A 27364-nucleotide genomic window follows, 5' to 3' on the forward strand; every position below is an offset into this window, starting at 1 on the left:
GCTGCTACTTGGAGCTCCGTGCATACATTTGCCAAGCATTACAATCTTCCTTTATACCCCAGATCCGAAGGTTTGCAACTGCAGTTTTACAAGGGATCTTAACTACACCATCATTATCTTAGTGCCTCCTCCCCAGTTTGGCTATGGTATTCTACCCATATGTTATGACTGCAGATTGAAGGACATAGTACAGTTTTGTACCTACCATAAATGTAGATGTCCGATAGGTATGCATCTGCAGTCCCTCCTTCCCCTCTGTGGTATTCCTAGCTAGCTGGGGAATCTATTATGTAGTATTTGTTTGTATGTATATATGTATATATACTTTTTTCTTTCTACTGTTTGGAATTTTCTACTTTTATACAAATTTAGCCTTCCTAGAGGGCACCTGGCATCTGGGGCAAGAAACACTGAGGAAAATGGCGTCGGCTGATGCCTTTATACCCCAGGAGCTATGGCGTCGTGGGTGAAGTCGACATCAGCCCCAGACCCAGACTTTGGAAGACAACCCATATGTTATGACTGCAGATGCATACCTATCGGACATCTACATTTATGGTAGGTACAAAACTGTACTTTTCTGCCAGTGTCATTTGCTGTTTATTACATAGCTGCTTCAGGGTGCTTTCAAGCTTATGGCCTTCAAAATTAGTTATCTTATTCAGATATGCACTGCATTAAGAAGACCTTGTGCTTGTTTAGACATTATTTTTTGGGGGAGGTTTTCTTTTCCTAATGTGCCAGTGTATTTAGACTTTTTCTTGTTCATTCTTGCCCAAGCGAGCTCTTGGTCTTAAGCCTAATGTTAACAAAGGTTTACAGTCAAAAGGTCGACGTTGACATGTCCAATGGCCACCTCCTCAACCATGGTAGGAGCGACAGCCGGAATGTTGACATTCATGTGTACGTCCATTTAGAAGGACGTACACAGGGCAGGGATTCACAGCATTGCTGTGAATGGGGGGTTTAGAATCTGTGGTCTACAGAATTTGTCGACTTTGTTGCGTCGACCATACAACCTACTTAATATGTATGAGTCGCCGTTATTTGTCGCGGAAATCACCATTCACATAAGTGATTTTCGTGCTTTTGATAGTAAACCATTAACAAACACTAGTTTCCTTTTTTGTGTAAGTACTTTTTAGGAGACTGTGCTTGGTAGATTTTTTTCAGTATGGAAAAGGAAAAAAGGCCTCAGCTTTTTGACAAGCATGGCTACAAAAATCCCCCCTTGAGACTAGATGATGAATTCCTTAGTCAACGCTTAGCTTGAGATGAGTGTCTTCTCTTGTGTTCTCTTCCTCCTCTGTTTCTAGTTTGAATACAGATAAGTTTTTGCCCTATCTGAGTTCTGCTCATTTCTCAAGCCCTGTTCCAGAAGCATTTGTTTTGGAGCGAACAGTATTTCTAGGGACTTTGGTGATGACATAGATGCTGCCACTCATACTGGTGGCACCAGTTCTGAGCAATTCTGCAAAGGTGTCACTACTTTGCAGGTTCTCAGTGTTCGTGGTTTGGCACCATTCTTAGTGTCACCTCTTTGGCATTTGAGTCCTCAGTACCAAAGCCTCCTTTTTGCATGATGTTGGATTTGGTGCTAAAAACCAGCTCTTGTGCGTCATCCTCAATCTTCTGAGCTTTGGCATTGACTGGGAGATCATGCCCTTGGGTATCGAATGTCAGCAACTGAGAGAAAGGAGATCATACAAGTGCAGTGCCTTACATTGATCAACCACCCAGAATTTATATCCAGTAATGCTGTGCCCAAGGGCACCCCACAGAATGATGTCTTGGTCCTATCACCCTCATCTGAAAGAGTTGAAAAGCTGATGTCAGTCCCCGGTATCTGGATCAGAGACTCCCCCCTGGGCACTTGAATTATAACCTCATTCCATAAACTTTGATTTTCTTAACCTCTTGTGAAATATGCATTGGGTTATTTCATGCAAATTTGGAAATGTTATTTGTGATGTACTAAGGAGGACAACCATTGTTGATACTGTGATAAAGGCGAATCAAGCCAAGGCGCTAGAGAAAGCAAGTTTCTTGGATTTGTTTTATTAAATATTCTATAGAATTGCACCGTGACTGGTCTGGAGTTTGTGGTTCATCATATTTTTATTTATCCAGAAGTGGTTTACAAACCATTGTGCTTCAGTCTAAGATTAATTATTTTTTGGCAAATTAATGGTGTAGCCATGGGCACTTATATAATGCCATCCTGTAGCTCTACATAGAGCCTGTAAAAAAGAGCTTGTTTTCATTAATTATGAAAGATTTCACCAGGTAGCATTTTTTCAGATGTTTTATTTACATACAGCTCTAGTGTAGAACCTGTGGGAATTGTTTGTGGAGTGGATTCAAAAGTGTGATCTGATTTAATCTTCATTCATTTCTTACTAATGGGTATCGATTCCATCCTCAGAACCGAGTCGGCCATTATAACAAGCTTGTGCCAGCCAGAAAATCTCTCGAGATATGCATACCCATAGTGCCCCTCTCGCTTTATCTCCACAGATCTTGTTTGCCGGGTATACTTCAAGACGTGTCAAACCAACTCTCAAGCTAAGTTATTTAAAAACTTTTATATTTTAAATCTGTTTCTTGGTTACTTGTAGAATTTCTTTCTTGTTAGTCATTTAGTGTTCGCTTAACCCCCCCCCCCCCCACTTCAGCACCAAAAATAGTTTTTCCAACTCCGGTTACTGTCCCCACCCCTATACATCTTACTGGTCCTTTGACCATGGTGCTAAAAGGTGAGATATTGCCTCGGACCCAAAACTCCCCGTCGGTGGATCCCTTTTTTGGACAGCAGTGCAGCCCCTTTTTAGAAAGCCTTGATTCCCCATCGAGGTTGTTGACCCACTCCTCCATGAGCCTTTCGGAGTTTGATATAGTGAGACTTGTGGATCAGTTATTGGCGGCCAGAGGTTTTCCAACTCCTTCCAAATCCTCCCTCCCACCAGGAGCTGAGGAATTTTCTCCACAGACTCCGACATATGTTCCTCCTTCAACCTGCTTGGAGGTATCTGAACTGTTGACACCGATGCCTATCCTGGTACTGGTTTCTTCAGATGTTCTTGTGTTTCACTGTTGCAGTCATCACATTTGGGTTATCTACTTGCAGTAGCCCTCAGTCGGCCTGATTAACAAAGTCTTGGGTCCTGCGTTGGTTGCTGTCTCTTCTTCTGTGACGTCAGGTAGTCAGGGGTATAAAACATGCAGCCGACGCCATTACCCCAGTCTTTCTTGCCGTGCGGTGCCCGAAGCAGAAGCAGTTCGCAAGTGCCGGTCGGTTGATGCCTGAAATTTTCATTTTCAAGTTTCAGAACCGAAGTCTTCAACTTAAAGCTAAGTACCCCGTTGGGAAAACTTTTTCTTGCTCTAATCTGATGTCAGTAAAAGTAAATAATTGCATTTCTTGTGGAAAGCAAATATGTCATAAAGATTTTCATTTGTACTGTATTCCTTGCCTAGGCCCTGACCACGATGTACCTCGCTGTCGGTTTTGTGCCTTATTTAAACAACAAAGTGTCTGTCGTCGGTATATTTTCGCTTCTAAATATTTTGGTGCTCAGTTCAATTATCCAGATATGTCTTCGGTAAGCAATCCAACTACTGACATTCTGAAAAAACGCAAAGATAAAGACAGAGACAGGCTGCCTAGGTCCAAAGCTGCCGACGACGCTTCTCCTAAGCCAGTCACCAGTTCGCCAGTACTCAGTGAGGTGCTTTCGCAGCCCCTGATACCCACTACTTCAGATTTGCAGGCCTCTACTGAGACCCATTCGGAGTCCGGAATGCTGCGAGATGCTTCAACTTTGGAACTTGCGGATGTGTCTACCTTGGATGGGTCCAGAGCTGCTGTGCAGGCACCGGCTTCTGAGGGTGTATTCAGGTCTACTGACTTGCATATTAAACCAACACCATCTTCTTCTTCAAGGCATAAAACTCGAACCATGCCTAGAAAACCAACACCCAAACCGCATTTTCAGGCCTCTCTGCCTAAAAAACAGATAAGAATGGCTGAAGACCTTATTACTTTAATCAGGGGGGAAGCCAACCTTCCCCCTCTAAGAGACCTAGGATGGAGTTTGCTTATGATACTTCTGACCAGGATTCTGAAATTTCTGTTTTCTCTGATGACCAGGATTTACCCTTATCTACCTATGAGGATTCTGATGCTGAGGACGCTATTCCCTTTGCTTCCCCCAGAGGATTTCTCTTTTGGTGAAACCTTGCATATTCTTAGGGAGCATTTTCATTGGGAAAGTCAGGATTTCCCTGATTCTAAAAATAGGCTTAGGGATTTCTTACTCCTGCCCCAGCACAGACCTTTAGCTATCCTTCCTGTCCTAGACATTGTTGATGATGCCGTTTCGGAATCTAGCTTGGCCCCTGACTCTTTACCTCCTGCTCCCAGAAAACCTGATAGATATTACAGGGTTCCTGACTCTCACAAGTTCCTTTTCAAAAGTCCTACTGCTGATCTTGAGACCATTTCACATGGACCCAAGGAAATTAAAGCTACTACTGCCAAAAATCCTACCCCCTCTGATAGGGACTCCAGGGCGCTGGATAGATGGGGTAAAAAGGTATACACTTCTGCAACCTTGGCCATTAGGGCCTTAAACTACCAGTTACATATGTTCAAGTATTAGCAGCATATTATTGAATTGCTTAAACGGAAAATGATGTTTCCTGATTGTGCTGAAAATAAGGATTTACAGGATTTAATGCATTCTGCTGAACAGGTTGGAAAACATACTTTGCAATGTGGTTTTGATTCATGACTGAAAGTATGTCGCCTCACATCTAATTTTCCCTTCTGAGCTCCTAACTTACACTTTCTATTGTTGAGAGTTACTTCTAAAGTATGCCTATTTTAATTTGTTGAACTTATCTTATAAGTATTTAGATTTTATTTTGCAATTCTTTTTTTTTTTTTTATTTTTTTTAAAAAATTTTTTTGTATATAGCATTGTTTGTTTTGCTTACTTTGGCTTTTTTCTCCTCCCCTCTACTGTAAACGGATATATATCCATAGTTGACTAAAAATAAAAAAAAAAAAAATTTTGCAATTCTCTTTTTTACCTTTATATATTTTTTTTAAAAAATACTTTTTGTGATATAGCATTGTTTGTTTTGCCTGTACTGGTTTTTTTCTCCCCGGCCTCTACTGTAAACGGATATATATCCAGTTGGGACTAGCCAAATAACAAAAAATAAATAAAAATAAATCTTGCAGGGCTGCTGTCACTGGGTCTGTACTTAGAAGGCATGCTTGGCTTAAGGAGCAATCCTTGCTAGATCATGTTAAAGCTAAATTACTGGATGCTCCCTTAAATCAGGACTGCCTGTTTGGCAACAAGGCAGAAGAAGTTCTCAAAAAGATGTAGGAAAAAGCTAAATCTATGTAAACTGTTAAAGATTTCTTACAAGTACAACCTCCAAGATTTAGTAGGCATTGGCCCTCTAAGAATTGGTGCTTTCCTGCCTCCTCTAGGCCTTCTCAGTCCAAACCCAGGTCCAGCAGGGCACCCAGGCTTCAGTCCCAAGTACGCACAGGACTAAGCAGTGGGGGGGCCCCCACTTCCAAATCTGGGAGTAGTAAAACTCCCCCCTATGGTAAACTGTCTCAATGACTTAACTTTAAAACTTCCAAGCACTTCTCAACTGACTGCCTTTTTGGGGGGAAGATTGCTTTACATGCAAAAAACTGGGAACTCATTACCCAGGACAAATGCGTTTTAAATATAGTTTCCAGAGGATACAGATTTCACTTCCACATGTTACCAACCCCAAACGGGTGGCCAGACCTACCCCCAAATCTGTGGGCAGAGGCTCAAAAGCAAGTACTCTCTCTCTTAAGCATAAAGGCTATTCAAACTGTACCAGAAGAGGAAAAGGGACAAGGTTTCTACTCCAGACTTTTCCTGGTACCCAGAAAAGACAATTCATGGCGCCCTATCATAGGTTCATAGGTTTATACTAGGCTATCTGCCCTAAGGCATTTATAAGCCTAGCCCAAAGTTTTGTGGCTTACGCCACCCCTTTTAAAAAAAAAAGTGCCCATTAGTTTGTTGTGCCTCTGTTCAGCAGGGACACAGAGATGATTCCCGGGGTAAACCTACGATCTCCCATCCACCTGTCAAGATTTCTCTTGAACAGAGCCAGCGAGGTGCTCTGCCTTTATTCCACAGCATAGGGAGTCTCTGGGTGACAAATCTATCCCTCCAGCATGTCCTATTTATATCCGTGCTAAGTAGTCGCTTGCTCTAGTGGATCTGGTAGATTTGGATTTTTTGAGGTGGAGCATGTCCATTAATTCCGGGTTAGACATGGCCTTGTATGTCAGGCACAGGTCACCTCTGAGCAGGCGGTATGCGACTGAATAGAGCTGGAGTTTCGTCAGTCTGGCAGCATATGACAGATTTTGGAGTCCCTTTATCCTTTTGGTGAGGAACTTTTGGGGTCTCTCCAATTGCTGCAGGTGTCGGGTGAGATACATCCCGAATGGGGCATTCTACTCGATCATTGGTCTGATAAGTGAAGAGTACAGAACAATGACCTCACTTGATCTGGATGTGACTCCCTTCATGATCAGGTGGGCAATGTAGAAGGTCTTTCTAACCACTTTAGCAATGTGAGTGTCAAAGAAAGGCCACTGTCAACCTGGGTCCCCAGGTCCCTGATAACCTCTTCTGTGCTTAATGGATTGCCACCTATATGGTAGCTTGGGGTTACCTTGTTTTTTTTTGGCATTTAACTTCAGGCCATGGCTCTGGCACCGGTTATCAGTTTCCGTGAGACCCCTCTGAAGGATATCTGTGTCCGATGTACTTTCCACTATGGCGCCCAGTTTGCAGTCATCTGCAAACTTTGTCAGCCATAGTCCTCCTATGTTTGCCTGTACTTCTGAGAAGTAGATGCCGAACAACAGGGGGCCAAGGACTGAGCCATGTGGGACACCACTTGTGACCGGCTTGGAGTCTGACATGGCGCCAGCAACTCTAACCCTCCCTGTGGGTTCTGTCCTTTAGCCAGTTTGCAACCCATCTTGTGACATACGGGTTTACATTTAAGCTGGTAAGTTTCTCTATAATACCCGAGTGGGGTATTGTGTCGCTTTGCAAGGTCAAGGTAGGCTGTATGGACTGCCTTTCCCTCATCAGTGGCCTTGGTGACTGTTTCGAAGAAGTCGACCAAGTTCAAAAGGCATGATCTGCCCTTGACAAAGCCAAACTGGGTCGGGTCCAATGTCTGCAAGTCCCCTATGTCTTTGTTTATGAGTTCCATTATGATCCTCTCCATAGCTTTGTAGACCAGGCTTGTTGTGGGACCACAGTTGCCGTCGCCACTCCTTTGGTATCCTGTGGTAAGGCTAAGATTAAACAGCTGCCTTATATGCGGGTTTAGTTCCTCGTTGAGTTAGGTGTAGCACACCCGGGACACCATCCGGTCCCATTGATGCTGTGTTTTAGCTTTAGAGAGCAGCTTTCACCTGCGCATTTGAGATGTCTGGGAGGCTACACTCCGCTGGGATAGTTATCTCTCCTTTGTTTGCACTGAACCTGTCTGCCAGTATGTTGGCAATGTCTGTGGGTTCAGTGATTTTTGTATCATTTTGGACTAATTCTGCGCATATCTGGGAGTTTCCACCCAGGATTCTAACATAGCTGAAGAAGGCCTTATGGTCTTTTGAATCTATTGCAATTTTTCTCTCAAATTTGGCCTTGGATGATTTTATGAGTGCTCGTATTTTTTTTACTAATAATGATCAAGGGTGTCTTCTCTTTTATGGATTTTGCTCTATCATGTAACAGCTTTCTCCTCTTATTGTAAAGTTTGTTTATGGCTGGGGTCCACCAGACTGGACGTTTGCCCTTGGTGGAAAGAGTCTTGGTTTTATTAGGGATTGCCTGATCCATGCAGTCCTGGAGGTGTTCGTAGAAGGCATTTGTAAGGGTTTCCGCAGCTTGGGTTGTGGTTTCCACTGGCTCGGGGGCCTTGAAGGATACCACAGCAGTCTTGAGTAGTGTGAAGTTTGCTTTAGAGAAGTTCTTCACTGTGGTCTTTTTTGTTTGGGGTGGGGGCGGGATGTGGATTTCCAGTGAGATAAGTTTGTGATCTGATCTCACCAATGAGGGATATACTTCCGGTGTGGAGCATTTTGTCCCCATGTTTGTGATGATGAGATCTATGGACCTGTCTACTTTAAACACCTTTTTGGTGATTCCAAAATTCAAGATGCTAACGCTTCCCCAGTTGCTTCCTATGCTAGGCAAAGATGCCTGGTTGGCAACACTCGATTTAAAGGAAGCATACCTGCACATCCCAATCAGGGATACTTGCAGAAGATATCTATGCTTCAAAGCAGGCTACATGCACTATCAGTTCTCTGCACTGCCCTTTGGCTTATCTACTGTGTCCAGGGTATTCACAAAGTGCCTAGCTCCAGTCATTGCATTTTGCAGGCAAAGAAATATTCAAATATACCCATACCTGGACGATTGTCTAATTCAGGCAGAAAGCCAGAACGTACTTTTGAATCATCTGGCTTTTGTACAAAGGGTGCTAACTTGTCTGGGGTACACCATAAAAGAAAAGAAATCACAACTGGTACCCTGTCAACAAATTATATTCCTGGGAGCAAGCTTGAGTACAACTTCCCAGATGGCTTTCCTCACGCCAGAGAAACAAATTCATTTGACAACCTACTTCAAGCTATTGGACACAAAAACCCTGCTATCTGCAAGACAAATGCTGCAAGCCTTGGGCTGCATGGCTTCCTGCATTCTTCTAATTCCATATAGGTTATAGATTATAGGTTAGTACTAGGCTACCTGCCCTTTCAGGCCATTTTAAGCCTAGCCAGTTACCCCATGTGAGAATCAAACCCTGCACCTTGTGTCTGTAAGGTAAACACCTTAACCATTAGGCCAATCTCCCACCCAAGACTGCATATGAGGAAACTACAATGGTATCTAAGAAGCCTATGGTGTCAGCATTCTCAGGATCTAGAAACAATGATTCCTATCATACCTTGCCTATGGTTAGAGTTCCTTTGGTGGGCAGAGGCCTGCCACCAAAACAAGGGACTACCATTCACTCTACCCCCTGCCGCCCAAACCCTAACAAATGCATCAGACTATAAATGGGGCTCTCACCTGGCAGGGAAGTGCATTCGGGGCAAATGGAACCCAAGTCAAATGCACCTGCATATCAGTCAAAAAGAAATAGCTGTACAGAGTGCTCTGACAGCCTTCAAGGACCACATTCTTCCAGGACAATTAATGGTAAAGATGGACAAACACCACTGTTATGTGGTACGTAAACAAGCAGGGGTTACCCATTCTTACCCCCTCTGCAGACTACCCATGGCACTGTGGAACACAGCCTTGAGCTACCAAGTGCATCTACAAGCTCAATTCCTGCCAGGAAAACTAAATACACTGGCAGACGGACTAAGCAGAAACCTCATGGACCCACACGAGTGGAAACTGGAGCCAAAGACTTTCAACATGTTGACAAACAAATGGGGAAGCCCAGATTTAGACCTGTTTGCCTCCCCCCAGAACTACCAATTAGACAAATTTTGCACAAGGACTCCCCACAAGCAAGCTTGGAAAGTGGATACTCTGTCCTTCAGTTGGAAAAACCTATCAGTTTTTGCCTTTTCTCCTCTCCAAAGTTTTACTAAAGATCAAACAGGACATACCAAGGACGCTATTGATTGCACCAAACTGGCCACCCAACACTGGTGTACCCTCTCTTGCGCAGTGTGTCACTTTTGGCCCCATGGCACCTGTGGAAGTCGAACAAAGCGCTCTGCCAGTACGGCAATGCAAGGTCAAACCAACTTGTAATCCAAACACCAATGACCAGCATGTAGGTATACAAGGCAATAAATCTTTTAATAAATTTTATTCTTCAGACCGGTTTCAGCTCACCAGCCTTCTTCAGTGAATCATAAACCTGCCTCAGACCCCCCTACCCTGTTGTCTCAGCAGGAGAACCAGATTCTGCACCCTCAGCTTCAAACCCTGAACCTTGTAGCCTGGCTAATTACCTAATCTCTCCTTTACCATCCCTCAGTAAACCAGTGATGGATATCATTTTAGAGGCAAGGAGGCCTAGTACTAGAAAATCTTATGCTGAAAAATGGAAGATTCTGTGCCTGGTACCAATCTCTAGGGATGAGCATAGCAGCGCCCAACTTACCTCAGAGTTTACAATACTTAACTGAGATGCTTCACAAGAGCCTTTCTTTTTCCTCTGTCAAAATTCAAGCCTCAGCCATTTTGGCTCATTATAACACAAAACCTCCCCTCTTCTCTCATCCACTGCTCAAGCAGTTCCTCAGAGGGGCCAAAAATTTAAGACCACCCAGGAGAGCCCCAACCCATGCCTGGGACCTTAACTTTGTATTGGAGAAACTCACTCTTCCTCCTTTCGAGCCAGCTGCTAGTGCAGATTTAAAATTCCTTTCCTGGAAAACAGCTTTCCTTTTAGCAGTCACTTCAGCAAGAAGGGTATCTGAATTACAGGCCCTTATGGCAGTAGAGCCTTTCATCATCTTTCATGCGGACAGGGTGTCCCTCAGAACCAATCCCCTCCTTCCTGCCCAAGGTGGTATCCAGTGTGGCTCTTAATCAGTCCATCCATTTGCTAGCCTTCTTTCCTAATCCACAGAACAAGGGGGAACATATACTGCACTCTTCAGATGTGCACAGACAACTTAGATTTTACTTGGAAAGGACTAAACCTCAAAGGAAATCTGAACAACTGCTGGTGGCTTTTGCTGCAGGGGCAGAGGGGAAGGCTATTTCAAAGCAAACCATTTCTAAATGGATAGGCCATTGCATTCATTTCTGCTATAAGCATCATGGAAAACCTATCCCACAGGGGATCAGACTCCATTCAATCAGGGCTGCATCTATCTCTACAGCCTTTCTCAGAGGTGTCCCTACTAGGGACATCCTAGAAGCTGCTACCTGGAGTTCTGTACATACTTTCCCCAAGCATTACCATTTGCCAATTTTCTCTAAATCCAGAGCTGACTTTGCCACTGCAGTCTTGCAGGGCCTTATAGCTGGTCCTAATGCTATCTAAATTCCTCCTCCCATCCTTAGCTTTGGGAATCTACCCAAATGTGATGACTGCAACAGTGAAACATGAAGAACATAGTACAGTTGTGTGCACTTACCATAAATATAGATGTTCGAGTGTCTTCACTGTTGCAGTCCTGGTTACCCTCCCTCCAGCCCCCTGACTTTTCTTGGCTATACCTCTACTTTCCTTTACTATGCTGAAAAGCTTTTTGATGTATTTGCTTTTTTATTGGAGGTATATCCTTATATATATATTTATATTTATTTTATTGTTTCCAGTTATGGGGACACCCGACATCTGGGGCAAGAAAAACGTAATGGGGTCAGCTGCATGTTTTATACCCCTGACTACCTGACATCATGGAAGAAGAGACAGCAACTAACGCAGGACCCAAGACTTTGTTAATCAGGCCGACTGAGTGCTACTGCAAGCAGATAACCCAAATATTATGACTGCAACAGTGAATACACTCGAACATCTACATTTATGGTAAGTGTACACAACTGTACTTTCCATTGGTAGACCTTACCTTGGCTCTGGAGCCTACCCTGTGGACCTCGACTCACTTGGAGCCGGCCATCCTCGGGATCATGACTGAGCTGTCGGCACCGAGACCCCTAGTGCAATGCCTATTTTCTCTACGGTGCCGTATACTACAGTTCCGGCCAGCTTGACGGCACCAAGTCCTCCTGTGGCTCCTTTCTTGGGAAGTGGGTTCCTCAGTCCCATTGTTGTCTTTCTTGGTTCCGGGCTCCTAGCCCTCTTCCGGTGGGCCTGCTTTCCAGGTAATGGAGAGGGCACTTGCCTCTGCAGGCTCGCAGCTGGTTCCTTTGGCACCAGATACCTATATATATCTGTCATCTGAACTGCAGCTGACATAGTCCTCTACCCTAGCACATCGAGCAAGGGAGCCTCAAGATAACCTTCCACAAGGTATCCACTTTTCAGAGTCCTCCTCAGACATTCCCGCTGAGGTGGTACCACGTAAGAGATTGTGCAAGAGGAAGCACATGGATTCCCCCAAGGAATCCCTTACCGAAGATACAGACTACAATGAATGGGAAGGGTCCCTACAGTTGCCCCCTGAGGATGTCTCCTTTGGAGACATACTGGAAATTTTAAAACATCAGGGAGACTGGAAGTCCACCAACTGTTCCTCTGGGAGTCTGCATTCTTGCAGGCTTTCTGTGCTTGACCCTCTACTTCTTGGGTGACCCCGCCTGCAGATGAGCTAGTTCAGCTCATCGTGCAGCTGTCTTGGAGACATCCTGACACCATTGAGCCTATCCCTCGGAGACCAGACAGAATTCTTTTTCCACCATAGAACAACCCGCACTGGTCCAAAGGCCTACCAGTAGACACTGTGGTGGTGGCGGCAGCCACTAAGAAGAGCTCGATGAGGCGAGCCCTACTGTCTGTCCCCCTAACAGGGAGTCTCAGGTGATGGACAGGTTAGGGAAGTGGGTGTATTCTTCATCGACCTTTGCCATTTGGCCCTTGAATTACTTGGCACACTTTACCCGGCTCCAGAGAGAAGTAATCTTGGACCTCTCAGGAACCTGGCAGGAGCAGTTTCTCATGAGGTACAAGATAAAGTTGCCTCACAGCTTGCCACCCTGGGATCTGTATCTAACTCATCCATGAGGTTTCTTTTCTCACACTACCAAAAGGGAGGCTAGAACAGCGGGTACAGGCATTGTCATGAGACGCCATGCCTGGATGCGTCTGTGTGATTTTGCGGACCCTTTTAAGTCTTCTTTTCTCAACACTCACTTGGAGGCCTCTTCTCTTTTTTGGCCCCAAAGTTAAAGACACTTTACCCAGGTGTGAAAAGGACGGTAAGACCTTGTCTGCTATGGGCTTGTTTTTCCACTCCCCAACGACCCTATTGTAGGAATCAGAGGAGTGGAAATATGTGGTAGAATAAATCCCAAAGTCCTTTCCATGACACACGTGGCGAGTTTACCCCCCGGGGCAGATGGGGAAACTCATCTGGAAGATGCCCCTACAGAGACAGAGGGTGTCCGTATAATCAGGGATCCAGACATTCTTTCTCTGGACAGCCCTGTCAGTGCTCCTGAAGAGCGGCCCAATTGCTTAACTCTGGAAGCAATCGGGACATTTTTCTCTGCACCACCTTGCTTGGCAAATGGTAACCACAGATATTTGGGTGCAGACAATAATTACTAGAGTTTAGCACATACCCTTCACTCTTTACCCAAGCCGCTAAGGCATATTCCAGACATTCCACCCAGTCAAAGGGAAGTAGCAGCTCTAGAAATACAAAAGCTGCTCTTAGAGAGTCATCCAAGCAGTCCCACCAGACCACATAGGATGCGGATTTTACTCTAGGTTCTTTTTAGTGCCAAAAAAGACAGGGGACGGGAGGCCAATCCTGGACCTCCGCATTCTAAACACATTTGTCAGTCAAACAAAATTTTGGATGGTCACGGTTCAGTCTGTTCTACCATTTCTAGAGAAAGATTGGATGCGCTCTATAGATATTCAGGATGTGTATTACCACATAAAAATGGACAAATGCTCCAGAAGATTCCTCCGCTTCTGGCTGGGAGCCTATCACTACCAATTCCAAGCACTGCCCTTTGGTCTCTCCACAGCCCCGCCAGAGTGTTCAACAAAATCATGGCAGTGGTAACCGCTCACTTGAGACTGCAAGGATTCTGGGTGTTTCCATATTTAGACTATTGACTCCTTACCACCCCCACCAAGCGTCTGCTGGTTACAACCTTACATTACACCCTAAAACTAGCAAAGTCATTAGGGATCTCAGTAAAAGGAGAGGAATGCAAGTTGACCGCTTCTCAAAAACTAGAATTCGTAGGGGCAACTTTCGATACTCAATCTTGCCTAATTTCTCTCCCACTTCACAGGTTAGAAGTACTAAGGTCTCAACTCCAGTCCAGCTTGAGCAGTCCTTCAAGTACTAGGATCTATGGCAGCATCGATTACAATAGTCCCCCTGGCAAGACTGCACATGAGGCTTCTACAGTGGCTTTTACTAACACAGTGGTCTGACTCATCCAATGTCCTTTCAGATCCACATAACAACTCGATGCAAGCAAGACTTATTTTGGTGGATGAAGCCAGAAAAAGACCTATGGAGTCGCCCTTTATCCCCCTCTCAGCCCAAAGCCCTAGTGACCATGGACGCTTCCTGATGGGGTGGGGCATTTACTGGGAAAGGCAGTCCAAGGCACTTGGTTACCCGTGGAGGCCAACCTGCATATCAGTGTCCTAGAACTGAGGCAGTGCTTCTGGCATTGCAGGCATTCCAATATGCCCTTCCATCAGGGACAATTGCTATCCAGTCCAACAACATGTCCATAGTCTGGTATATCAACAAACAAGGGGGAACCACGTCCTACCCGTTGCATCGAGAGGCCATGAGAATTTGGCAGTGGGCGATAACTTCCAACCACTTTCTGATAGCAACGCACATTCCACGGGATTCCAATGTAATTGCAGACAAAACTGAGCAGATGCATTCTCCTGCCTCATGAGTGATCCCTCAACTCTGTCATAGCAGCAAAGATCTTCAGTCGTTGGGGCCAGCCTTGCTGCGATCTATTCATATCCCCAGCAAACCTCAAATGCAACAGCTACTTTACCCTAATTCTGCTGCAGTCAGAGTCCCCGAGGGGCGCTCTTGTACACGGTTGGCCCACAGGACGTTTTTATGCCCCCCCCCTTCCCCTCTGATTCCATAATTTCTAAAGAAAGCCCTTCAGTTGACAAGCAGAGTAATCCTCATTGCAACCTATTGGCCCCAACAAGTTTGATTTCCTTTCCTTTGGCCTCATCTAGTGCAACAACCATGGATTCTGGATCCAACTCCGGAACTGCTGTCACACCCGCAAGGGTTGGTACATCCAAACATATAGAGTCTCAAGCTGACAGCTTGGTTCCTCCACTTCCAGTAATTGCCATGCAAAATAATCTGTCTTCCCCTGTATGTAACATTCTTCTGGCCTCCCATAAACCATCCACCAGGAAACTTTATCTCAGCAAGTGGAAAAGGTTCGTAAGTTGTTCCCGAGGTAAGGGAATAGAACCCCTTTCAGCTTCGCTGTCTTCTGTACTGGACTATTTATCGAATCTGCTCCATTTGGGAGCGGCAGCTTCAACTATTTGAGTTCACCTGGCTGCTATCTCTAACTTCCACAATGATTTCCAGGACTCGTCTTTAATTTCTCACCATCTCTGTAAAATTTTCTTGAAAGGTGTCACACACATTAGACCACCCTTCAAAGAGCCAATAGAACCTTGGAATTTGACACTAGTTCGACAGTCTTTGACTCATTCCCCTTTCAAACCAGCTGCCACTTGTAATATAAAATTTTTATCCTGGAAAACCTTATTTTTGGTTGCTGTAACCTCAGCAAGGTGAATATCTGAGTTGCAAGCCTTGTGCATAAAACGCCCTTACATGGTTTTCCATAAAGATAGAGTATCACTACGGACTAATTCCACCTTTTTACCCAAGGTTATTTCGGGGTTGACCATTAACCAAACAACTGAACTGCCAGTTTTCTTTCCAAATTTTTCTAACAAAGGAGAATACTGCCTGCATTTACTTGACATGCATAGACAATTGCGATTCTACTTGGACAGGACAAAATCACTACGAAAATCTGACCAATCATTCATATCTTTCATAGAATCCATTTCCAAAGTGACTCTAGATGGCTAAGAGATTGCATTTGCAGTAAAACAAAGGTCTTCTACCAACTAAGGTCAATTGCAACATCTGTTGCTTTTCATGCAAGAGCTTCCATGCATGACATTTGTGCAGCAGCAACATGGACTACTCCTCATACTTTGTCGCTTATTACTAATTGGATTTGGTCTCCAGGGGGGAGCCTCCTTTGGTTCAGTGGTACTCAGGAATATCCTTCCATAGGGCCTCCCAGGAAATAAAGTAGGTAGGGGCTGTATCCCATCAGTAAGGAATGAATGAAGATTGGATGGCACAGTGGTGGAGTGGTAATGTTGCCTCACAGCAAGAGGTTCTCCGCTTTGATTCTTGGCTGGGGTGCCTTCTGTGCGGAGTCTGCATGTCCTCCCTGCGTTCATGTGGTTTTTCTCTAGGTGCTCCAGTTTCCTCCCAAGTTACAAAGACATACGTCTGGAGCTTTTCTCCCTGGGCCGCTGCTGAAAATTGGCTTTGCTCCAAGTTGGACTTTGTCAGTAAACAAATGTTAAATAAAATAAAAATAAAGTAAAAGATAAGGAAGTTATGTTCTTACTGTGTTGTTGATCTTCATTCATTCATTACATCTCACCCGCCATCCCCATCCGAAAGACTCCTGGAGGTTCAGATTTGGTCCTACTTTATCATAGGGAAATTGCTCAGGTAAAGCTGCCTTCTCTCTCATTTTCTTACTGACAAACTCGATCTGAGGTAATAGAGGGGCACTATGGGTAAGCTTAGCTCGAGAGTTTTTTTTGGCTGGCATGAGCTTCTTATAACAGCCGACTCTGTTCCGAGGACGGAACCGATACCCATCATTAATGAATGAATGAAGATCAACAACACAGATGGAATGTTATGGTAAGAACATAACTTCTTTTTTTTGTACTACTTACAGAATGCACATTTTTGTTTCTTTTGTAATTAAACAACTTTATTCAATTTCAGTCTATTAACACTTAGAGCAAAAATGCAAAGCTCATCCATGGTGCGATGTAGTACCTGACAGCTAGAAGCCAACAACCTAGTAATTAACTTTCTCACAACGCAATCTGTCCCAGAGTCATCTTTACAGAATTTCCAAAACTTGTTTTCTTCTACTTAATAACAGTTTACCAAGAAAATTATCTCTAAAATTATTGTTCCTTTAGCCATTGAACTCAATCCATATGAGAACAGAAAAAACAAAATAGAAAGACACAAAAGAATTGAATTAACTATTTACAGTTTTTTTTTTTTTTTATAAAGAGGACTCGCCTTTCTGCTTAACTTTTCTCCCATTCCTATGCGCACCTCACTCTTCTGTGAGACTTCAGTTGAGAGCTCTCCTTACCTATATCACTTAAATTCTATTTTCTTTCCTATACCATCTCCTGTTTATCTCTTTACTTTCCCACCTTTGTCAGCTTTGTTATGGATCTGGCATCTTTCTCATTCGGCAAAGTTTCTCACCTTAGCCATTTTTTCTCTTACCCTCTTTCTTCCCTGCTTCCTTCTTTCATTCCTACTGATATAGTGCTTCCTTTATATCCCTAACCTCTCCCCCCTTTAGGCACTTCTTGACTCTTCCCTCCACTGTTGCCAACAGTCCTACCACAGGCTCATAGGAGGTTACTAGGCTATTGGCCCTAAGGCTTCTACAAGGCTAGCCATGTTATACCCTTGTTCCCTTATGGACCAGTATATGTAATCTATGTTTGTATATGAATCTAAGATCAGCATGGGCTGCCCCTATCTAAGAGGGGCATAGGTGAAACCCCTGGTGGAAATTTACGGCTTCCCATCCAGTTGTCCAGGTTATGCTTAAATAGTGTCATTGAGGTGCTCTGTTTTACATGAATTGAGAGTTTGTTCTAGAGGAGTGGAAACCTCTGGGAGACGCATCTGTGCTGTTAATATCACAGGCTAGGTTAAAATCCCTAGAACAAGTGAGTCTTGTCCCCTTGGATTTGTGGATGTGCAGTAGCTTCATCAAGACAGGGTCTGAGACTACTCTGTAGGCCAAGCACAAGTCGCCTCTACACACTCTGTACATTACTGAGTAAAATGATAGGGCCTCCAGTCTGCCTGTGTAGGTCATGTGTTGTAGGACCTGAATTTTATTGGTGAAAAATCTCTGAGGTGTCTCCAGGTGCTGCAGATGTTTGGTGAGGTAAATACAGAAGGGAGCATTGTACTCTATTATTGGTCTAATGAGAGCCGAGTACAGGGGAGTTATAACCTCCTTAGCTTTGGATGCTATACCTTTGCTTATGAGGTGTGCAACATAGAAGACCTTCCTTACTACTGTGCACACCTGATGATCAAAATTAAGGCTGCTGTCAACTTGCATTCCTAAATCTGTTACCACTGGGTTTGAACTTAGGAGGATATTATTAATGGTTAATTAGCAGGGGTTTCTCCTTTGCTGAAGAGGAGGAGGATGAAGATGCATTTTTTTTTTGTGTTTAGTTTAAGTCTGTGGCTTTGACACCAGTCATTTTTCTGTGTAAGACCATTTTGTAGTATGTTGACATCTTTGAGGTATTTGATGATTGCACCCCGTTTCCAGCCATCAGTAAACTTGTTAATCCATAGGCCATCAGTTTATGCCTGGATTTCTGAAAAACAGAAACCAAACAGTTGGGGGCCTAGCACAGATCCCTGTGGAACACAACTGGTAACAGGTCTGCTAGTAGAGTTGACATCTCCAGTTTTGACTGTGTGTGTTCTGTTAATGAGCCAGTTGGCAACCCGTTTATTGATGTAAGGGTTAATCCCCAGCTGAGTGAGCTTCTTAATGATGCCTGAGTGAGGGATTGTGTCAAAGGCCTTGGCTAGGTTGAGATAAGCAGTGTGAACTGTTTTGCCTTCATCCAGGGCCTTGGTAATATTCTCACAGAAGTCCACCAAGTTTAGCAGGAAAAATCTGTCTTTAATGAAGCCAAATTGGGTCGGGTCAAGAGTTTGAAGGTCACCTATATACTTGTTGATAAAATCCGTGATGATTCTCTCCATGTCCTTGCAGAAAAGGCTGGTTAGGGTTATGGGTGCATAGTTCCCTGGGTCAGTTGAGGGGACCCCCTTTGTGCAAGGGGATTACAGTTGCTGTTTTTCACTCAGCTGGGACAAAGCCAGTGCTTAGACTGAAAGTTAAGAGCATGCTCAGTGGTTCCAGTAACCCCTGTTTTAGACCATTTAATAAGCAGCCAGGGATGATGTCCGGTCAAACTGAGGCTGTTTTTTTGGCCTTGGAGAGTGTGGCTGTGAGCTGTTCTCTGAAGATTCTAGGCAGAGGACTGGTGACAGGTATGTTATGGGGTATGATTGGTGGGGACAGCAGATGAAGTTTTCACCAAACCTGTCCGCTTCCAGGTTGGCAATGTCCTCAGGTTCAGTATAAGTGGTACCATCCACAGCTAGTTCAGCACAAAGCTGGGCCTTCCCTTTTAGATTTCCAATGTAGGGCAATCCCAAAAAATATGCACCTAGAACCCTTCTTGATCCAGTTATATCCAACATGCCACTTCCCCACCTGGAAAGACTTTGGTCAGTTAGCCATTGTGCAAAAATACTTATGCAGACACTTCCAAGTGAATATCCTGAACAAATGTGCATTTGTCACATATCTAGGGAGGTTTAGTATTTGAATCCCATCTGCCTCCTGTGTTAGTTCCTGTATGTCCTGGCTGCAGTTCAGTCTCGCACCATCATCCTCCTGCCGCTGCACCTCTTGAATCCAATTCCTCCCCATTTTTATTAGACCCCACATTGTACTATCCTCTTCTCTCCTCAATTATTTGAGCTATCTGTGGTGTCTTTGACCCATTTTTAATTCATTTCTATTGCCTCCAGTTGACTTAAAACCCCCTGATAAATCCATTGCGAGTTGTCCACTAGCTGGAATTCCTTTTGAATTTCTTCCTATGCTTTACATTTGTCCCCTAGTCATAATTGTTCCTAGTATCTGATTTTGTTTTGTTTCTTCGTCCCTCTATATGTTAGTTTCTTTTTTTTTTTCTTCCCTCTCCTTACCACCAGTCAGTGTCAACTTCTCTTTCCACCCCCTCCATTCCTCCTGCTGCTGTTGAGGACTGAAGATATATTGGACTTCCTTCAGCCACAGTAGCTTTAGTTTATTCCCTGAGATTCCCAAATAACAGCTCCAGAAAATCCTCCCTACTTCACCATTCTATTTCCCTTTCTCTAATAATTTCCTTTCAGTCGGTCTCATAGTCAACATGTATAAATTGTACTACATACGTGGCTGTAAAAACCAGCAGTTCTGTTTTCACATCAGGGACCCCTAATCTTCCTTTTTGTTTTTGGCTTATCAAAACTTGCCACACTACCCTTCATAAATAAAGTTCCTTCACCCTTGTTTCACTTTCTTCAGAAGCTGAACCTCAAGCATTTTAGAAAATGCCATCCTTTGGTACAAGTAATAGGGAAGAATAGTCAGTTTCAAGATCTTGAATCCTGTGATCTCTTTATAGCCCTATTCCTCTCGACTTCAACTGCCCTTTTTATTTTCTCAGATATCCTATTGTAGATAGCTCTCATGTTATCTTCCACATTCCCTTTAAGCCAGATCCTCAGCTGTCTTATTTCATCCTTGCAAAGACTTCCCTCTCTTTCTTCTACTATTTAGCAAAATAGCTTGTGACTTGGATTAATTTATTTTATATCCAGATCTCCTATCAAAATCATCCAACTCCTTCCAATGTTTCCCCATAGTTTTTAATTTTTAATTATTTATTTGACATTTATTTACCAGAAAAGTCTGACTGTGCCAGAATGTGCCCATTTTATTGGAGGCCAGGGGAGAAAAGATCCACAATCTGTCAAAAATCAATTACAGATATTTTAAATCACAAAGTATCATGTTACACTTCAAAACACAGAAGTGAAAAAATGTTGCAGTGGGAAAAACATAGAATGTATGTTTCACAGTAGAGTGTAGTGAAGAACAATAATGTGAGTTGGAGAAAATATGTGAAGAAAAACTCATCAGTCATAATATTAGTTACATAGATTAGTATGTAAATAATGAGACCTGAGGCAATTCTAATAAGATATTTAAAATATATATTGGAGATTACACAATTAGAGACAGTGAAGGGGAATTGAGTGATGTCTTAGTATGAGAGAGGTTTTTCATGTTATGGTTATAGGGGAAGTAAGGCTGGAGAGAAAAGGAGATTATAAGAAGAGTGCAGGCTAGGGTGTTCTTCAGGTTGCGACATAAATACCAATATATCATCTGCATATAGTGCTACTTTCCTCTCCCGTGCTTCCCACAAAAAGCCTCTTAAGGTGAGAATTCCTTATGGTCTCTGCTAAAGGTTCTGTATAGAAGGCAAAATGTAATGGAGAAAATGAGCAACCGTGCCTTGTTCGCCTTTGAGTGTCTGTACACCTTGATAATCTTGCCCTGACCTCTAGCTGTGGCTCCTGTATAAACATTCCTCAACACCTGTATCAATTCCTCCAGGAAATTTTCTTCTTCCCGCCATGCTAAGCATAAACTCCTAGATGACTCTATTGAATGTCTTCTCTGCATCCATTGAGAACAGAGGCAACTCTTTGCCGGATTTAGATGCCTGTTGCATTATTATAACCTTGATAAGATTATCCGCTGTCTTCATCTCACACAAACCCAGTGTAATCCTTATGAATTAGTCTCAGTAGTAAGTGTCCTAATCTATTTGCCAAGATTTGCATAAAACAGTCATGATTCAGTAGAGATGTGGATCTGTAGGAGGGAGACAACAGATACTTCCCTTCCTTATGTATTACTACAACTTGTCATCTCTCCCCAGGAGTTTGGTGGCAACTCCCCTCTTTAACACTTAATTGAACAAACTGCACTCATTCTTTATTTATCTTTTCCTTCTGTAAATCCCTGAATTTGATCTAGATCTCGTCACTTCCTGGTTATTTGCCTTTGGCCATTCTAAGCCACGCTTTCCTTCACTTCCTCCACTCTTATAGACTTATCCATTGCTTGGGAGAGGAAGAAGGCAGGAGTCAGTGGGATAAGCTGATCCTTCCAACAGAACAAGGTGGTTTAGTATTACCTGATTTCAAGGGGTATTTTAAAGCTACGAGACTTAAGGTTCTTATATGTAACGCAATGAGAAAGCTGCAATTCAGTGTGGAAAGGGATGATCATGAATTAAGGGGGGGGGGGGGATTCAAGAAATAAGGAAAGAGTGGTGTTTTGGATGTGGATCCTTAAGGAGAGTAACAACATCATACAGAATATTATATTCATAAAGCAGCAGAAAGTATACTAAGAACTAACCCAACACTGGATTTGAGAAAGGAGTTTCTGCTGATGGGGATGACTGCAATTAGGGGTGCAGAGGAATAGCCAAGAGGGTCCTGAAATGTACTGGAGGAAGATGGCAAAGGAACCAAGGTATTAGGAAGAAATAATTAGAGAGGGAAAGGTAATAGAATTGTCAGAGCCCAGGAAGACATTTTGACTGCAAGCTAGAGATTTCCTTTCCTATCAGGAATTGATATCCGAGTATAGGGAAAGGGATAGGGAAATCCTAAGTGTAAGATCTGCACTAGTTGAGTTTTTACTTGAATTTAGAACAGAAACTGCTGTTTAAAAAAGGGATAATTAGTAGGGCATATAAAATATTGCACAGTAACTATATGAATCAATCAGAAGAGGCCAAAAAATATTAGGAAGAGAAATTAGGTAAGCAGTTCATAAATAGTGGGAGGACATATGTATGGCTCCCAGATATGTAACAAAGTCTAGAACCAGGGTGTCCAGCAGGTGGCCCGAGGGCCACAATCCTGCCCTCTAAAGCACTGTATCCAGCCCAAGCCATGCTCAACTGAAAGGCAGAATTGCCCCAAGTGTAACATTAAATTTATGTATTAAATGTAGTCCAGTGCATGATGGCTCTGTTCTGCCACTTTAAATGTCAATTCTGGACTTCCTAGTTAATTAAACATCAGCATGTACACATGCACATTCAAGAAGTCATGGCATGAAGTATATCCTGGAGGTCTTCTCATTCTGATGTTGATATTATTTAGAGCTTATGGATTCAGACAATTTCAGTAAGTATATTATGTATGCATGTCTGTCTATGGGGCCAAGTGTCTTTTTGACCTGGCTATGTGTTATTCTCCAGTACACAAATAGCAAGAGAGCGAGATCAATTTTCTTACCCATTTTTGGAGTTGCTTGAGTTTATCAAAATACCTTATTGTGATAAAAATGTACCCTAGCAGCCTTCCAGAGGCTGGTCACATTCTGGCAGGAGTTGGAGACCATGCTGTCGTTTATTTAGTTGGTACTGCAGTGTATAATCTGTCTTGGCAAGAATGTGTTAAGCATGTTTTGGAAAGTACTCACCAGGCAAAAAAGGGTAGTGTTAGCTGTTAAGTCAAGCAGGTGTCAAGTTGGAAGAAGTGTCATCTTGGTCCATGGGTAGTGCTGGCAAAATCCAGACAGAGCTTCCCAAGGGGGGGTGGGTGCCTATTCAGGCATGGCCTGCCCTTGTTACCAAAAAGCAGGTAGGGGTGATGCTTCATAAATTAGCATTCAACATTAGTATTTACCAGGCATAGACTGACATTATTTTGACTTTAGAGCATAAAAGATTAATGTATTCATTCATTCATTCATTCCCAAAATATTTTGTAAGGGTTAAAAGTAGTAGTTCTGATAGAGAAAGTACAGAGCTGGTTCAGTACATAAGTAGCGGTATTAATACATTGGTGGAAATAAAGGAACTATTCTGTCAGATTGGTTTAGATGCAGCAGTACCATCAAGTCTAAATTATTCCATATCTGTTGCAGAGTATTTTGAGAACAAGATAATTGGTTAATTAACTAATGGGTTATAAATTTGGGTTGTACTTTGGCATTGTTAGATATGATGAATTCATGGTTGACAAAAGCTCATCTTGAGTGACTGTTATTTTAAAGTGTTTTGTTTAGACCTAACTATGTGTTTTTGCTGCTTTGTGCAATACAGTCATGCAGGAGGCAAAAACCTATTCCTAGATCTCAGTGACAGCAAGCAGAGAACTAGTTCTGGACATGATGCCAGTCCATCACAGGGCAGACGCACACACACACACACACACACACACACACACACACACACACACACACACACACACACACACACACACACACACACACTCTCTCTCTCTCTCTCTCTCTCTCTCTCTCTCTCTTGGTATTCTGGTCAGCTTAGAAGACAGGCAGTTCTAGCAGTGTGCCTTTGGAACATCCTGCAACACCACCACATGGGTACAGAAACAGCATGCAGACTCTACAAGGAAAGTAGCGTGGCTGTGAACCAAACCAGAGTATCAAGAGCTATGAGATGACAGCACAAACCACTACATCTCTGTTACCAAACGTATACGTGTGCAGATGATGGAGGCAGCACACAATCTGTTTAGTCAGCAGCCAAGTGACTAAATATATTTAATGTTACTGAAAAATGGTAATATGACAGGAAAATAAGAGTGATAAACATCCTATGCTTCAAAGGCATTCATATTGTACTGGTGTTGTTGGGCATTAGCCATTAACCATTAAAAGTATTAAAAAGATTGTGTAGTAGTGTGTCTTGAAGGGTGCATTTGTGTTTCTTTTTTCGGTGTAACCAATCAGAAAAGGAAAACGTTTTCCCTTTTTGGTTTGTTTCTCAGGTCAATTAAATTCTTTTTCAGTAAAAAAGTAACTTTGATTTTTTAGATTGTGTGTAACAGTGATTTATGTGCAAGATATTTATTTTTTGTGCAACTGATACTATTTAGATAGTCAGACTAATGGAAGTGTGTTGTGATTATCAGAAGGCAAACTACACCCGTGTTTGGCTCTGCTCCAGACAGACATATATGTGGTAGAAATAATGCATAAAATGGTGCATGCAACATTTGACTCACGGAAGACCATATTGTTGAATTTAGTCAGGGAAAGGCAGGGAAATGTATAGGTGTTCTTTATGTAATGAAGTTTATTTATGTAGTCAGATCGTAAGTTACTAAGCTTGACTGTCCTCTGTGAGCAGTTGTGTGGATGATGCATCTCCACGTAGAAATTTTATCTACTTGTTCTTTTGTAAAACTGAATAGCAGTACCAGTGTGAGATGTCTACTTACTGTAGAACAATTTAAAAGCAGTTGATAAATATTTTAACTCTGTTTTTTTTTTCTAATTTTTCAGATATGCAAGAACTGCACAGGGTGCTTTGAGCAGCAAATCCCTTGTGTCTCTCTTAATTGTCCAGTACTTTTTAAGCTCTCAACAGTGAATCGAGAACTGTCAAAGGCACCTTATCTCCGTCAGCTGTTGGATCAGTTTTAGTTCTGTTCTCAAGGACTCCAGGTGCTAATTTTTAAGAGTATACTACACTAAACTTCATATGGTGCTTTAAGTCTTTCCATTTCATTTAGTCGACTTCTAGTTGCTAACTACTGGGAAGCAGCGAAAATGGATCTTCCTTCTATGAGGTTTGGACAAGTTATAGTTTAAAACGCACACACCACTGCAGCCTGCATTTTTATTAAAATGTATAGTATATTGTTAAGAGTCAGCCTTTTAGCTATTTGCCTTTTGTATTATATATGTTACAGTACAATTCTGTCACCTTGTAAATCCACTGAAGACAGAATTAATATTTGTTTATTCATGGGTTACTTTTGAAGCCCTTTCAGATGCTTGAAAGTCTAATATTAGAATTCCGGAGAAAATGTTAATTTCCCATATTTGTACAGTGTTGACAGACTGTACAACTTATTGAGTCATTGTTTTTTTTATATTACTAGGACTGCAAATATTTGTAAATAAGTCAACCTTTTTCCTGTTCTCAAATTTTTAAGTGCCAGAACTTATTTAATAAATAAATTGACTTTATACCAGTTTATTTGCATTGAAACACTTTATCATGACACACCTCTTTCCCTTGACCCCACTACCGCAGAGGGTTTTGTACACTGTGCAGTATTTTTTATTTTTTTATTTTGTCGACTGTGCAGCCAGCCAATAATTTTTCTGTGTAGCATTAAAAATGGTTATGTTCTGCATTAGTTGATGTTATGTAGCACACCGTACCACATTTGCAGTTTTTGTGCTTGCTTGTCAGTTGGGCATTGTGAAGATGTATGCACAGAGAAAATGTGTTATAATACTGTTTGGGACTGTTGCAATACCCTAAATTTATGAAAAGAGTATATGTTATTTCATTATGCATATTTGTTTTGTATAGATGTTTCTATGGCTTTTAATATGCGTAATTTTTTTTCTCAACATATGTACAGTTGAAAATTATTTTGCAAGCATCATGTACACAAACTGTGTATTTACAATATTTGTAAAACTGTATAAAATGAAAATATTAATTATGTGATTGGTGATTTTTTTAACTGGAAATTGTTCCATTTTAAATATTATTAATCTTGAAATCATAAAAATAAAGTATTAACAATGCTTACTAGCCCTGAAGCATATGATTAATGTATTGGTGGTATATTTTTTTAACTTATGGGATAAACTGCAGTACATCTAAATTAAATGGGTACTGAGTTATCCAAGCAGGATCAAAATATTTATTAATCTTTAGAAAAACATGCATGTTGTGCAATGTTAAAAGTTTTCTGGATTTTTAGATTTGAAAGTGAGTGAGGTGTGTGTGTGTGTGTGTGTGTGTGTGTGTGTGTGTGTGTGTGTGTGTGTGTGTGTGTGTGTGTGTGTGTGTGTGTGTGTGTGTGTGTGTGTGTGAGAGAGAGAAAACATGTATTATTACAGCATGATAATCTAATGAAGCAGCAAATATTCTTTGATGAAGAATTATCAGAGTAAGCAATTTGAGTACATACATGCATCCGGATGTATGCTTTTGAGTACAGGTCAATGTACACATCATTCATTAGTAACAGAGTTGCTGATGACTCCCCAGTTATTTATATTATTTTTGGCTAGAGGGCTCTTATGTTTGACCTTAATTTGAACATTATTCAGGAAGAGCTACACCACCATCACCTTTGTGAATCAACAAATAATTCATATCACTACCCTTTAGGAAAGGTACATTATTACTCTCACAAAGATGGCTGCAGAATTAGAAACAAGATTACTGAGCTGTCTGAAAGAAAAGGCTCCAGCTTCATGGAAAAATGGAGTGGGCTGTGTAGTAAATGGTACATGGGATTGCCAGTTTGAAAGTATTAAGTACTGATCATTTATGAACCCAAGATAACAAGTAAATGTGATTTTTGGAGGGTGCAGTTCTATTCCTTTTTTTGCCATCTAAAATATTTTAGCCTCCACTCATTCATTTGTTCAGGATGTGTACATGTAAGACTTTGTTTAAATTAACAGAAAATTCTTAGAATAAAGACGTAGGATTTTCAAGCATACTCATTGCAAAGCCAGATAAGTTGGGTTATTTATTGTACAGTAAAAAAAATTGCCTACCTGTAAGGTTACTTGGGCCCGTGATGCTGCAGTGCCCCCTTCGACAGTAACTGTCTTGTAATTAATTTTATTAGCAATGTTCAAAGAAAATTAAA

At 42.2% G+C, this 27364-nt stretch overlaps 1 protein-coding gene across 1 annotated transcript in view; it reads left to right on the top strand.

Moving 5' to 3' along the window:
* Nucleotides 1-26289, top strand: part of REV3L (REV3 like, DNA directed polymerase zeta catalytic subunit) — a 2860434-nt gene extending 2834145 nt beyond the window's left edge. The window contains exon 32 of the mRNA XM_044062729.1: nt 25020-26289. Within this exon, the coding sequence (XP_043918664.1) occupies nt 25020-25160 (141 nt within the window). The 3' untranslated portion in view covers nt 25161-26289. The remainder of the gene's footprint in view (nt 1-25019) is intronic.
* Nucleotides 26290-27364: the final 1075 nt, after the last annotated feature.

This window comes from Protopterus annectens, chromosome 2.part1, assembly GCF_019279795.1.
Source record: "Protopterus annectens isolate FY-2018-M chromosome 2.part1, PAN1.0, whole genome shotgun sequence".
NCBI classification, from domain to species: Eukaryota; Metazoa; Chordata; order Ceratodontiformes; family Protopteridae; genus Protopterus; species Protopterus annectens.